This window comes from Micromys minutus (genome assembly GCF_963924665.1).
Source record: "Micromys minutus genome assembly, chromosome: 2".
NCBI lineage: Eukaryota > Metazoa > Chordata > Mammalia > Rodentia > Muridae > Micromys > Micromys minutus.
The window spans coordinates 1,980,570-1,995,000 of NC_137971.1; the positions used below are offsets into that span (position 1 = coordinate 1,980,570).

Below are 14,431 nucleotides of genomic sequence, written 5' to 3' on the forward strand. Positions count from 1 at the left end.
TGGGCCGGGAACCTTGCTGATAGGAGACAGCAGATCTGCTTCCTCTTAATCAGACCTTGGCTGCTGCAGCCTCAAAGGATACAAGTTCTGGACAGGAGGCGGCAACTCACAAGGCTCTGTTTACCTAGAGAGCGTACAGGCCATTTGTGCCCTCTGGACCTGGGAAACGGTTCAGGCGGACTGTTTTAGCCTCATGTTTACACAGGCGAAAATAAGAGCTTGAGAAAGTGAGTTTCCTGAGAACCGACAGGAGATTAGTGGCAGTCTGGGTTCCTGCCTGGGCCTTCCAACCTCTGCCTCTGTGCTTCTTTACACACAGGTAAACTTAAGACAGTAAATTGACTCTTTCTACAAAGGCCCAGGTTTTGTTTTAATAGTAGTGTGAGTTTGTGTGTGAGTGTGTGTGTATGTGTGTGTGGGTGTGTATGTGAATGTGAGTGTGTGTGAGTGTGTATGTGAGTGTGTGTATGAATGTGTGTGTATGTGTGTGTGGGTGTGTGAGTGTGTTTATGTGTGTGAGTGAGTGTATATGTGTGTGAGTGTGTGTATGTGTATATGTGTGTATGACTGTATGTGAGTGTGTGAGTGTGTGTGTATGTGAGTGTGTGTATGTGTATGTGTATATGAGTGTGTGTATGTGTGAGTGTATGTATTGTATATATGTGTGAGTGTATATGTGAGTGTGTGAGTGTGTATATGTGTGTGTGAATGTGAGTGTGTGAGTGTGTATATGTGTGTGTGAATGTGAATGTGAGTGTGTGAGTGTGTGTATGTGTGAGTGTATGTGAGTGTATGAGTGTGTGTATTTGTGTGTGTATGTGAGTGTGTGTGTGTGATGTGCACATGCATATGTAAAGAGGTCAGAGGACAATCTCAAGTATCTATTATTCCTCTGGTATTATTTTGTTTGAGACATGTTCTCTGATTGGCTTAGAACTTCACCACGTGGCTAGGCCAGAGGGCAGCAAGCCCGCAGGGATCCACTAAGCTCTGCCTCCTCAGGTCTGGAACCACAAGTGTGTGCCACCACACTCAGGTATCTTATGTGGGCTCAAGAGATAAGATTCAGAGCCTCATGTTGGGCAGCAAGCACTTTACAGACTGAGCACCTCTATCTTTTTAATGTTAATATGTGGATTTTCCACAGCAAACTTATCAGAACCAGTGCTTTTCTTGGTCATGATTGTACCCATGGTTAGTTTATATTGAAAAACTGAAATTTAATGTATATGTACGTACACATATATAAGTTATGTTGAGCACTAGAAGGAAGGAATGCAAGGCTTAGGGGCGGACTGATGGGGTTTTGTTGTTTATGTTTATTTATTTGGTGTATGTGCATGTATGTCAGTGTGTATGATGCAGTACACATGTGTATGTGCATGTATGTCAGTGTGTATGCTACAGTACTCATGTGGTGTATGTGCATGTATGTCAGTGTGTATGCTATAGTACACATGTGGTGTATATGCATGTATGTCAGTGTGTATGCTGCAGTACACATGTGGTGTATGTGCATGTATGTCAGTGTGTGTGCTGCAGTACACATGTGTATATGCATGTATGTCAGTGGGTATGATGCAGTACACATGTGTATGTGCATGTATGTCAGTGTGTATGCTGCAGTACACATGTGGTGTATGTGCATGTATGTCAGTGGGTATGCTATAGTACACATGTGTATGTGCATGTATGTCAGTGTGTATGCTGCAGTACACATGTGTATGTGCATGTATGTCAGTGTGTATGCTGCAGTACACATGTGGTGTATGTGCATGTATGTCAGTGTGTATGCTGCAGTACTCATGTGCTGTATGTGCATGTATGTCAGTGTGTGTGCTGCAGTACACATGTGGTGTATGTGCATGTATGTCAGTGTGTATGCTACAGTACACATGTGGTGTATGTGCATGTATGTCAGTGTGTGTGCTGCAGTACACATGTGGTATATGTGCATGTATGTCAGTGTGTGTGCTGCAGTACACATGTGGTGTATGTGCATGTATGTCAGTGTGTATGATGCAGTACACATGTGGTGTATGTGCATGTATGTCAGTGTGTATGATGCAGTACACATGTGGTGTATGTGCATGTATGTCAGTGTGTGTGCTGCAGTACACATGTGGTGTATGTGCATGTATGTCAGTGTGTATGCTATAGTACACATGTGGTGTATGTGCATGTATGTCAGTGTGTATGCTGCAGTACACATGTGTATGTGCATGTATGTCAGTGTGTATGATGCAGTACTCATGTGGTGTATGTGCATGTATGTCAGTGTGTGTGCTACAGTACACATGTGGTGTATGTGCATGAATGTCAGTGTGTATGCTGCAGTACACATGTGGTGTATGTGCATGTATGTCAGTGTGTATGCTATACTACACATGTGTATGTGCATGTATGTCAGTGTGTATGCTGCAGTACACATGTGTATGTGCATGTATGTCAGTGTGTATGATGCAGTACACATGTGGTGTATGTGCATGTATGTCAGTGTGTATGCTGCAGTACACATTTGCTGTATGTGCCTGTATGTCAGTGTGTATGCTACAGTACACATGTGCTGTATGTGCATGTATGTCAGTGTGTGTGTTGCAGTACACATGTGGTGTATATGCACACATGTCAGTGTGTACACATGTGGAGGTCAGGAGATAACTTGCTGGAGCCAGTCAGGGCTCTCCTACAGTTTGGGTCCAGATCTATCTCAGGTCACCCGGCTTGGAGGCAGTCTCCCTAAACCATCTTGCCAACCCTGGGCTACTGTTTTAACCGACCTCTTCCTCTGCAGCCGTTCCTCCCGCCCCGACAATGGATGTCGGCCATTTTGTGGTTTTCATAGAAGTCTTTGAAGATGGAATTGGAATCCCTTTGGATTTGTAAGGAAGGTGATGGAAGAAAATTCCATTGGCTGAATGCCTTCTGGGCACCAAAGTATGAAGGAAAATACATGAAAGTTTTGCCTTTTAGTAAATCCACTAACGAAGGGACACAGACCAGTTGAAGAAGGGCTGTGACATCAGCGTTGTGTGAGTAGGACAAGCCAAGACAAAGTGACTGCTTTTCCACCATGTGCAAACTTTTAGTCTCTGTTAATGATGGTTCATGAGTCACTTCTCTCTAAGCCACTTGAGCTCTCACAAGTAGGAAAATGACTCTTTTGTAATGAACCATCTGTATATCCCTTATGTGCTTGTCACATGACCAAGAGGGTTTATTATTATCTCAGCGATAAACAGGAAAGAAGCGTGTGCTGTGGGTGCTAGTAAAGCATGAAAACTCTGAGGTTTTGTGTGTTCTCTGGTCTCTTTGCAGTAGGAGAAAGCAGAGGCTGCAAAATGGCCTCTTCCTTCCGTTATTTTTGACCATTTTCCAAAAGGCACAAATGAGCAGCATGTGAGAAGGGCAGAGGGCCTGTTGCATCGATGTTAGCAAACTCTTCTAAAGTCTGTTTGGGCAGGGAGGGCATTCAAAAACAGACGGCTGCGTGTTTTAGAATCAACCGGACAAAACCTGCTTCCTCGCTGAGTCTCCATCACCGTGTTCAACGGTCAGTCACTCTTCCACGGTCGAAAAGCCCGCTCCTGTGACTTACTCGAAATCTTTGTCATAACCCGTTATGGTTGGGATTTTTTCTTCTTCTTCCCTATATTAGGGAAAAGTCTCATTGAGCTTTGAACAGAGTGGCATTCACATTTCTCAGGGGGTTGGTGATGTGTGTGTGTGTGTGTGTGCACGCACGCGTGCATGCACACATCTGCATGCACAGTGTGTAGAAGAGGAGACTGTATAATAGAAGAATGTCTACCATTACATAGTATTTATGTTTAATGTTATGTTCAGAGACTGAGTTTTGAAATTCATAAATGTCTAAGTGGCTGATTAGAAGTCCTTTGGGTGAGTTACTGTCACAGTGTGTCAGACAGTTCTGTCAGCCTGCCAGGGACAATGAATGAAAAGAGAGAGACAGACACTTTCTAAGACTTGTTTCAAGAAGCAAGATATATGATGGTGTTTGCATCTTGGCTCCGTTGTCTATTGTTACAGTTCCATCCTCTTGTGTAATATTCAGAGGTGAAGGTCCCAAGCATATTATTTTTTTTTAAAAAATCAATAAAGAAGCCACTCTAAAGAGCAAGATCTGCTCCCATTATGTTAACCGTTCATGCATAATACATCCACATACATGCGGCTTCTTTGAGATGGAGTGGCAAGTGCTTGTGCCAGAGAAAAAGTAATTACTTAGCAGTTTGAAAGTGAAAATGAGTCTCTCATTAACAGCAATCTATCCAGAAACAAAGAGCGAGGGTCTCAGTTCTGATGACATGTGCTTCCATCTCGAACACAATACCTAGAGTTTGGAGACCACTGCATGACAGCTTGGGTGGGGGTTGGGGGCGGCTGCTCCTCCTTTATCGGCTGGGAGAATTGGAGGGAAGGGATTTTCAATTGAAGAAAGAAGAACTCCAAAGGAGAAAGGGAGCAACAGGATTCCATGTAGAGGGAATGGCTGACTGGCTCTAGAAAGCACAGGCCGGTGGAAACACTCACCTAGATGGAAGGCAGACTCCTCTCTCCGTTGTTCTGGTGCTGTGAGCATTCACATTTTAAAATAGTGTCGCTGGGGTATGAAGGAATAAACTTTAAGATAGAGGGTATGGGGCTTCTTTCAGGCCACATTGTTGTCCGAGCTCTGTCTGTATAGTCCTGCAGTCTTTCCATCATTGTAGCCCATGTCCTTGGCCCCTACATCTTGCTCTTCACATTGTTGGCATTGTGGGTGGATCCTAAGTCATGTGAGACTACAGAATCTAGCGTGTTCCCCACCAGGTCCCTGTCAGCATTGGACACAGTTCCCCTGGCACCAGAGCAACAATTTTAACAGGTGGGTCATAACCCCTTTGTGGTGGTTGAATGGCCCTTTCACAGGGGTCAGCTAAGACCACTGTAAAACACTGATATTTACACTGATTTCACAACAGTAGCACAAACGGTGGTTCTGAAGCAGCAATGAAAAACTTCTATGGTTGGTGGTTCGCACAACATGAGGAGCTCTGTTAAGGCACCACAGCGTTAGGAGGGTTGAGAACCATTGCTCTAGAGGTGGGTTCAGACACAGGAAGGCAATAGAGACATCCAATGATTCTAGGAGATAACTTCAGATTTCCACTTCAGTCTCCATGTGGTATTTACTCTGTTTATATTATTTATCTGTCAACTTCGGCCCTGTGGGTGTGTGGAGACAGCGTATGAGTATCTCTTCTGGGCTCCAAACTGTCCTTTCGATTAGTTGGCAGTTCTTCATTGCACGTAATGTGCAGGGATGAAGTTAGTGGAAATCAGACACGATTTGGAATGTTGAGGTTTTGCTGCATAAATCACACACACACACACACACACACACACACACACACACACACACACGATTATAAACCGTGTCTACCTCTGCCCAGTGCTTCTAACAGACCCGGAGAAAGAAACATTTGTGTTGACGGCCTTGGATGAATGGTAGGTAGAGGGGGAGCAGGGAAGAATCCAGCTCATGCCGTCCCACCGCAGCCCAGCCTCCCAAGCTCTCAGATAAGCCAGGCAAGCTTTTCACAGGCCTAGGTGAGCATTAATGAGGACATCTGGGAAATGCCCTGGGCTTCTCATACAAAGGGCTTTTAAAACCACCCAGACCAACCTCTAGTCAGTCTACCCCTTTCTAAAGAGTCAAACCGAGTCTGCAGACTAGCTGGAATGTCTTTCGGTTTGTTTAAAGCTGCCAGCACTCAGGCTGCTGGGTTCGACTCCAGCACTGAGCTATAGAGCATTGTTGAGCTTCCTGATTAAATGCTGTAGTCCAAAGAACATCTGTTGCTATTACAAAGTTTTCACGAGCAATTCTCAACACAAAAAGAGACAGTCTTTACAGATGGTACAGCTGCCCGGGCAGGGTAGAGGAGAGAGTAGGAAGGGTATGGGCGTCTTTGTAGCACAAAGATAAAGCAGTACTGCTTGCCCGTGCTCCCTGTAATGTCTCTGTGTTGGTAGAGAGGGGGAGGAGTTGGAGGATGTCTCTGCCTTTACCTGAGGTGATGTCGTACATGGATGTTTGCATTCTTGCTCAGTAAGTGGGTGCACCCTTCCTGTTTGATTAGTTCTGGTGTGGAATCGGTAAGCTGCATTTGCAGCATGTGTAACCCCCCTCCCACCCTTTCAGCCTTTCAGCATAGCAGATGGTAAATTCAGTGGCTGCCAGTTCTATCATAATGTGGTTGCAGAAAATAGAAAGCAAAGCAACATGAAAACCCCTGAGAGAGCACAGCTGGGGTTGGGAGACAGCTTGCGACTGTGTTAGTGTGTGCTGGACCCTCGCTAGAGAACCGCTTCTCTGCACCTTGGACTGAAATCTGTTATTAGTCAGAGTGTCCACCTGGGTCTTAAAAGCAGAGGGTACCGGCATCAGGTCTCCCCTCTGGGCAGCTGGAACAGGCCTGCCTATGAAGGCCAGGCACTACTCCTGACCAGGAAATGGGAGTCGGAGTCAGTGGTTGGTGTGTGAAGGGGCTGAGTGCCTTTTCCAGTCTGACTAGGCAGAGCACTGAGACCCATCCCTGTTTACATTCTCACTGTGCAAAGTTTAAAGAAAGCTGAGTGCAGAAGCAGGAACTGGATACCCTGTTAATTCCTTTAAATGGAATTTTGAGAGGCACAGCAAGACACTCAAGTGACTGACATCATATGTCATCATCTCGTAATGAAGATATGTATACAGAGGACGTCTCATACCTGGAGAAATGTTTGATGGAGAAATGAAGCTTTGTTGTACTGGATGATCGTGACTCAAGTCTTCTGGTCTGTCAGGCATTTGGATTCTATTTGAGCCCTTCGGCTCTATTGTGTATTGTTGGAGTGGGGTGAACAGCCTGGCAGAAGTTTGGGGGAGGTCCAAAGTAAACAGGAACCAGTTAGAGAAAATAAGAGGAACATTCAGAAGCAGCTGGCCAGCAGTGTCATGGGTACAGGTTGTGTGGTCTGTCATTGCCCACTCAGGTGTGAAAAGCTGATTTGAGAGTCTAGAGCTCTGAAGAGAATTTTTAATATATAAGAAAACAACTGTCTGTTAAACTGGAGCTAGGAACCCTATGAGACAGTGTGTGTTTTTACAGAGGATGGAGCCCTACAGGAAACCTTAATGAAACAGCACACCCTATGATGGAAATAATGTCTGGTCAACCTGACTCGTGTGTGGGGAGAGAGGGCTAAGCTAGAATTTAATGATCAATAGCTTTATTGACTCAGCCCTGCTACATGTGTAGTGTTCCCTTCATGGGTGTGCCCTATAGATAAAGGTGTGTGTGTTTCATGCATGTGAGTGGGAGAGTACCCATATATTCACATGGAAACTTGGGGAGAATTATCAAGTGTCACTCTACACCAGATCTTTTGCAATCTGTTTCTCTCCATCTCCCCAAAGCTAGAATAAAAGCACGTGCTGGCTTTTGCATGGATGCTGAGAATCTGAACTGGGATTCTCATGCTTGCCCCACAGTCTCATCTAACACCAAGTCATCTCACTGCCTTTGAGATGGGCTTTGAAATCTCAGTAGTTCTTTAGTGTGGCAGGCCATATACATTCTCCTAAAGAAGCGATACATTTGAACTCAGGGATAGCCGGTGCTACCAACCAAAGGGATAATGAGCAGTAAATGACTCCTTATCTCAGAAACTTCTAGAAACTCTGCTGGGTAAAATGCATACATATCACACTGAGAGAGCCACATGGACACCTGGGACTACTGAGGCTATGGAAAATTTTCTAAGATTAATTTTATTTTTAATTATGTTTCTGCATGTATGTGACTGTCTGAGTGTATGTGCACCCTAGTACAGTAACCTTGGAGACCAGAGGGGACATCAGGCTTTCCCAGAGCTGGAGTCAGCCACTTGTGAGCCACATGGCAAGGATGCTGGGAACTGAGCTGTTGTCCTCTGTGAGAGTGGCACACACTCCTAGCTGCTGAGAGGGATTGTGTCTGGAAGGGAAAGGAAAAGTGTCGCTGCTGTTAGTTTATTCTTGCTTCTTTCCTTGTCAAAGTCACATCTCATCATGAGTTTAACATCTCTTTCTCCTTTTCATTTCAGTGTGACAAGATCAGGCAAGAACGAGATGAAGCTGTTAAAAAACTGGAAGAGTTTCAGAAAAGTATGTAAGCATTTCAGTGGAATAATAATTACTTGGCTTTGGGGAGTGCGTGAGTAGAGCCAGTGACCACAGGTGTACTGATCATACTAGCAAGAGAACAAAAAAAATCTCCATTTGCAAAAAATAAAAATGTTCTAGCATCATTGTAATTTTGAAAGAAATGGAATATGCATTAATATCCTATAAGTGTCTTAAAAATATTAAGCTTGTAGTAAGAAAAGTTTGCTATGGCAAAAGTCAAAGGGAAGTAAAATTAACTGGTTACCTTCACTCCTTGAGAAAAGCCAAAATTAGTATTTTACAGTCTATATATTATATATATCCTATATGGTCTTTTATGTATGCAATATGTGTTTCTATAAAAAGTGTATATCTTATATACCAGCTATTTTATAGCCGCCTTCTTTCAGTAAACACTATGTGTAGTTTGAAATGTAGATCAATTCTAATTATTGTCTTTTCTTATTCTATATTTTATAATCCACACAAGATAGATAAAAATATACACTTTATAATATTGTAGCTATTGGCTTTATATTCTTCCCTGCCTTCTAAGGGCTAACCCCTACCACAGTTATATATGTAGTCTGTCATTTCATGGCCTTATATTTTTTATGCCATATGGATCACAAAATATATGTATAAGGTATATATGTATAAAATATTTTTGATGCTTAGCATGTAATTTGTCATATAGTTATGTTGATACATGTATCTAGAATTCATTTTCATTGCACACTAGTATATTGGATATTCTGTGATTTTTTTTATTATTGGAGACTACAATTTTTTGTTGAGCACATCTTACACACACTACTAGTGATTATATATACATATATATGTATATATATATATGTCATCTATACAATAATATGTTGCTGTAACTTTGTTCTTTCAGTGTTGTTTCCCATTTTTTAAAGCACCATTGATAATGCCTGGCAGGTTCTCATGTGTTAATAGAATCTGATCAGGTTCTTGGGTTAGTTCAAGGGAAAGAAATTATGACAGGGCGCATATCCACTGAAATGTTGCCACGTATTTACAAATGTACTCTTAACAGGACAGATCTTATTTTAAGAGTTCTCCATGCAGGATGGGAATGCACAGAGACCCCACCCATGCATTTGAGGGGCCCTGGGCTGAGTCCCAGCACTCCAGCTGATCAATCAGACTTTGGGAGGCAATAAGTACGTCTGTGGCCTCCACAGTGAATGGTTTTATGAGGGAATATTTATCCCCTTCACCAAACTATGCATATTAACTATGGAAGCTACTTATACATCACTTAGACTTCAGTACAGTAGTTAAAGAAGAAGCAGAAGAAGTTACCGGTTTGTGGAGTTGGAGTGTTTGAAAAGCACTCTTGCTAATATATGTATATATATATATAAATATATATATATAAATATATATATACATACATACATATATATATATTCTTAGAAAAGCAATAGTAATTTCCTTCTAAATTTTTACTAGATTATTTTTTAATGTGACATCAATTTGTTATTTATCCTCTAAATCAGAGCATAGCTAATCAGATCCAAAAATGTCATATGGGAATATGTCAAGGGCAAAGAACCAGGCGTTTGCAAGAAAATAATCCTTTCCCTTGCAAGTTGGACCTTTCTAGGGCCTCCAGCAGAGGCTGGAAAGTCAGGCAGTACATACTGGCAGTCCCACGCTGCAAAACATTTCATCCTTCTGAAAGATGACACGGAGTTAAAATTCAAAAGGCAGTTTGTCACTTGACTACAGCAAAGAGCACCAGAGGGTCTGTGGAGGACAAGAGACAGGCTAGAACTACGGCTCGCTCGTGAGCGGATGGACGGCAGCTGCCTTGGATGATCTCAGGCTCTAGAGCAGAACTCATGACGTCCAAATGAATTCCCCTGGAAAGAGCAAACCTGCAGGAACTGCTGCTAGTCCCCGCGTTTCCGTTATTGATAGCGGAGTGCTGTGCTGCGGGTTCAGTGCAGTGGGCGGGTTCAGGTTTCTTACGGCTCAGTTTACACCAGCATGTCTTGACACAGGTAGGTAGGAATTTGCCACCTATATTCGTCAAGAATGGGAACAACTTTTCCACATTGTTTTTATCTGTCATGCCCCTTCAAAAGTGGCTTTTCCTCTAAATATGCTGACCATTCTAGAAGCAACTCAGGGTACGACCTGAAAGGACCCATTGAGATGGTAACACAATGGTTGCTATTGTTAGATGTGTTTAATTCTTACTTTTATTAAGCCTAGCTAAAGTCCAGATGGCAGGAAGTCAGAATGTGAATCCTTTAAAGAATGTTTTTATACATTAATCGTGAGTGTGTGTACACAAGTGGAGGTCAGAGGATATAGCCCATGGGAGTCAGTTCCGTCTGCCATGAGGGTTCTGGGCATCAAAGTTAGGTCATCGAGATTGGTGATGAGCACCTTTACCCACTGAGCCATCCTGCTGGCCCAAGGATGAAAAGAAAAAGAGAGAATGGGGGGATAACAGAGTTTTATTTCTTAGGGCTTGGGATGTGTCTCCATCGGTTATGTGCCAAGCTGTAGGTGTTTCCTTAGTGCGACATAAAACTAGATATGGTGGTGTACACCTGTGGTCCCACTCGAAGGATGGAACTGAGTTTGAAGCCAACCTATTTCAAGACCCTATCTCAAAATAAAACCAAACCAAAATAAAAATTTACGTCTTTAAAAACTGTATTATTGAGGTAAATAGCTCCTGGCTTTGAATTTGAGATTTGGAAGAGAACATTGCTTGATATCTTCAATGCGAGCTCTATCAGGCATGAGCCCACGTAGCCAGAACAAGCTTCTGAGCTGGGAAATTTGGAGTGAACTACCTTGGTGCGTTAGTCTGCCTAGGATCAAGTGGGAATTTCTGTGTGAAAAAGCTCACTGTGTACTTGAGATCAGGTGAAGTCTCTACTGGAAGCTGAAGGTGTGGGCCTCCCATGGGAACCTGTACACTTGAATGGCTTCAGGGACTTGCTTGGGTGCTCTCAAGTTTCCTTCGAGGTGACCTGATAGGTCTACCTCTCAAAATGTGAGGAGAGCTTCCAGTGGGGTTCATGCCTTGCTGGGCCTGGCTTGGCCTTCCTTTCCTAGGGTAAGTGCAGCTCTGGCCACAGCTTCATGCCGTGTCATTGTTGGCCCTCTGCCAGCCCTCCCTCAGCCTGTCTTGTACAAAGGACACCAGCCTAGAGGGAAGCCATGTGCCCACAGTAAAGTCCCTTGTGTGTTTGAGGCTCCCCTGGTAGATCCTGGGTTATGTCTAAGTTTACACCCGTTTTCCCGCAACCCTGTCTACCTCCTGGTTCTGTTTGTGGCAGTTCTGGGAGCAGGGAATGTAGCTCAGTTAGGAAAATACTGATCTCGATTTCTAGAATCAACCAGATGAAGTGAGTGTGGTGCACAGATCTATACTCTCGGATTTATTTATGAGGTGGAGGTAGTAGCCTCAGAAGTGTAAGTTCATCGTTGGCTGTGTAGTGAGTTTACATCAACAACAAAAACCCGATTGCCAATAGCAACAATCACAACAATCCTTTTAAGCAATCTGGTCCTGAAGAATAGAGTTGGTCATGTTCAGGGCCTTTGCTTCAAAGATTCCTGTGATGCCCTATTGTGGGAGGTGGGGTGTGGAAAGGACTTGCTGAGGCGGCAAGATCTTTGGTGTTGACAGTGTCAGCTGTAACAAGTTTTAAAAGGACAGAAAACTGGAGTGTCCTAGATATGGGCTTGGCTTTATCAAAGTTGGGCTTGGGATGTGGTACATTGACTCTCTGGACCCCCGTGTCCTCAGATAAAATACCAGGACAGCAGCTACTTTGTAGGAGTGTTTCTGAGAATTCACGGGACCATGATCTTAGGACAAAGAAAGGCACAGGTAGGTCTAGTAAATGAGGAGGAGTCTTGTACTATAGAGAACTTTCATGAAAAATGTTCACAAACTCAGACCTAGAATCTTCTTCAGCTTTTCAACCAAAGGTCCTACTTGGTAGGTAGTGTTGTTCTGGATGCAAGAGAACCAGACAGACATGAGACGAAATTCACATTTTAGAGCTGGGGATGGTGGTACATGCCTGTAATTCTTAACACTCACAAGCAGAGACAAGAGGGGAGCCACCAGGGTAGGACCAGTCCCCTGCACAGAGAAAGTTCTAGGACTTTTATGAAGACTGTGATTAAAAAATAATGTTTTAATAAAGGGTACACTTTAAGTCAAGTCCCTTGTGTGTTTGAGGCTCCCCCTTGTAGATCCTGGGTAATGTTTAAGTTTACACATGTTTTTCTGCAAACCCATCTACTTGGTATTTGTAGAAGACAAAATTCTGTCAAGTGTAACCTCAGCCTACAGTGCAATGTGTCTCCTTGGGGCCTGGATATAAGAATGCAGTGTTTGCCAACTTAACCCAAATGGTAGAAATAGAGAATATTCTTTTATTGTATGTGGGACTTTTTGAAGCCTTGAATTCAATGAATTTTATTTCTGAAATGAGGTATAATATATCTCAATCTGGCCTTGATCCTCTTGTAGCTGAGAAGGACCTTGAAGCTGTTCTTCCTCATGAGTGTTAGGGTTGTCATGCACTGGGTCTCCTGCAGCAGGCAGGGCTGGATGGTGTGGGTGGGGCCCAGGACGTCCTGCATGCTAGGCAACCACTCTACCCATGTGTCTACACGGCCAGCCCCATTTTCTTACTACGATAAACTAGAAGATGGCACCATGAGCTTCTCTTGTATCCATGATCCAGTATTCAACACGTACTATGTCGCTCACATGTTCCCCTGACAAAGCTGATGTCAGTCTTTGTATTGCTGTAAAATGTACTGCTAATAAATATTTTATTATGATATTTGTTTGTTTCAAAAGCACAAGTACAGTTTTAGGGCCCCTTTTCTTAAAGTTTATTAATATCCATCAATCCACCCCTCTTTCTTTCACCCTCCCTTTTTCCCTTCCTCCCTCCCTTTCTCTCTTCCTTCCTTCTTTCTTTCATCCTTCCTTCCTTTCTTCCTTTCTTCCTTCCTTCCTTCCTTCCTTCCTTCCTTTCTTCCTTCCCTTCTTTCCCTTCCTTCCTTCCCTTCCTTCCTTCCTTCCTTTCTTCCTTTCTTCCTTCCCTTCTTTCCCTTCCTTCCTTCCTTCCTTTCTTCCTTCCCTTCTTTCCCTTCCTTCCTTCCTCTCTTCCTTCCTTCCTTCCTTCCTTCCTTCCTTCCTTCCTTCCTTCCTCTCTTTCTTCCTTCCTTCCTTTCTTCCTTCCCTTCTTTCCCTTCCTTCTTTCCTTCCTTCCTTCCTTCCTTCCTTCCTCTCTTTCTTCCTTCCTTCCTTTCTTCCTTCCCTTCTTTCCCTTCCTTCCTCCCTTTCTTCCTTCCTTCCTTCCTTCCTTCCTCTCTTTCTTCCTTCCTTCCTTTCTTCCTTCCCTTCTTTCCCTTCCTTCTTTCCTTCCTTCCTTCCTTCCTTCCTTCCTTCCTTTCTTCCTTCCCTTCTTTCCCTTCCTTCCTCCCTTTCTTCCTTCCTTCCTTTCTTTCTTCCCTTCTTTCCCTTCCTTCCTTCCTTCCTTTCTTCCTTCCCTTCTTTCCCTTCCTTCCTTCCTTCCTTCCTTCCTTCCCTCATTTCTTTCTTCTTTCTGAGACATGCTCTCACTATGTATCCCTGTCTGACCTGGAACTTACTGTGTAGACCAGACTGGCCTCAAACTCACAGAGATCTGTCTGTTTCTGCCTCCTAAGTGCTGAGGTTAAAGGTCTGTATATATACCTGTGCTCTGCTAGCCTACCTTTTCTTCATTAAGCATTATATTATATAAAAATAGAATATCATAGGTAAAGTGTCCAGGGGTCATAGATATAAAAAAATAAATAGATAAAGTTTTGGTTTTGTGTGTGTGTGTGTGTGTGTGTGTTTTATAATCTGGATTCCTGGAAAAGGACAAATCAGGCCTGGCCAGATTGCCCAGTGGGTGAAGATACTTGCCTGTAAACCCAATGTCCTAAATTCAATCCCCAGGACATACATATAGTGAAGGAGAGAACCAACTCTAGCAAGTTTTCCTCTGACCTCCACAGTGGTTACACACACACACACACACACACACACACACACACACACACACACACACACACATTGAAACAAAAGGTCAAATAAGTTTATATTTCAGAATGAGTTTTGTTCTCTGTCGTGTGACCTGACGTCTGGAATAGGAAATGCTGTACTGCTCCTCGTCCAGATATAAATGG

At 43.4% G+C, this 14,431-nt stretch overlaps 1 protein-coding gene across 1 annotated transcript in view; it reads left to right on the plus strand.

Annotated features, from left to right (window-relative positions):
- The window catches only part of SHTN1 (shootin 1), a gene marked incomplete at its 5' end in the record, with an annotated part of 105,197 nt that overhangs the window by 18,288 nt on the left and 72,478 nt on the right, over window positions 1–14,431 (plus strand). The window contains one exon of the mRNA XM_080911736.1: window positions 8,134–8,194. Coding sequence (XP_080767862.1) covers window positions 8,134–8,194 — 61 coding nt within the window. The remainder of the gene's footprint in view (window positions 1–8,133; window positions 8,195–14,431) is intronic.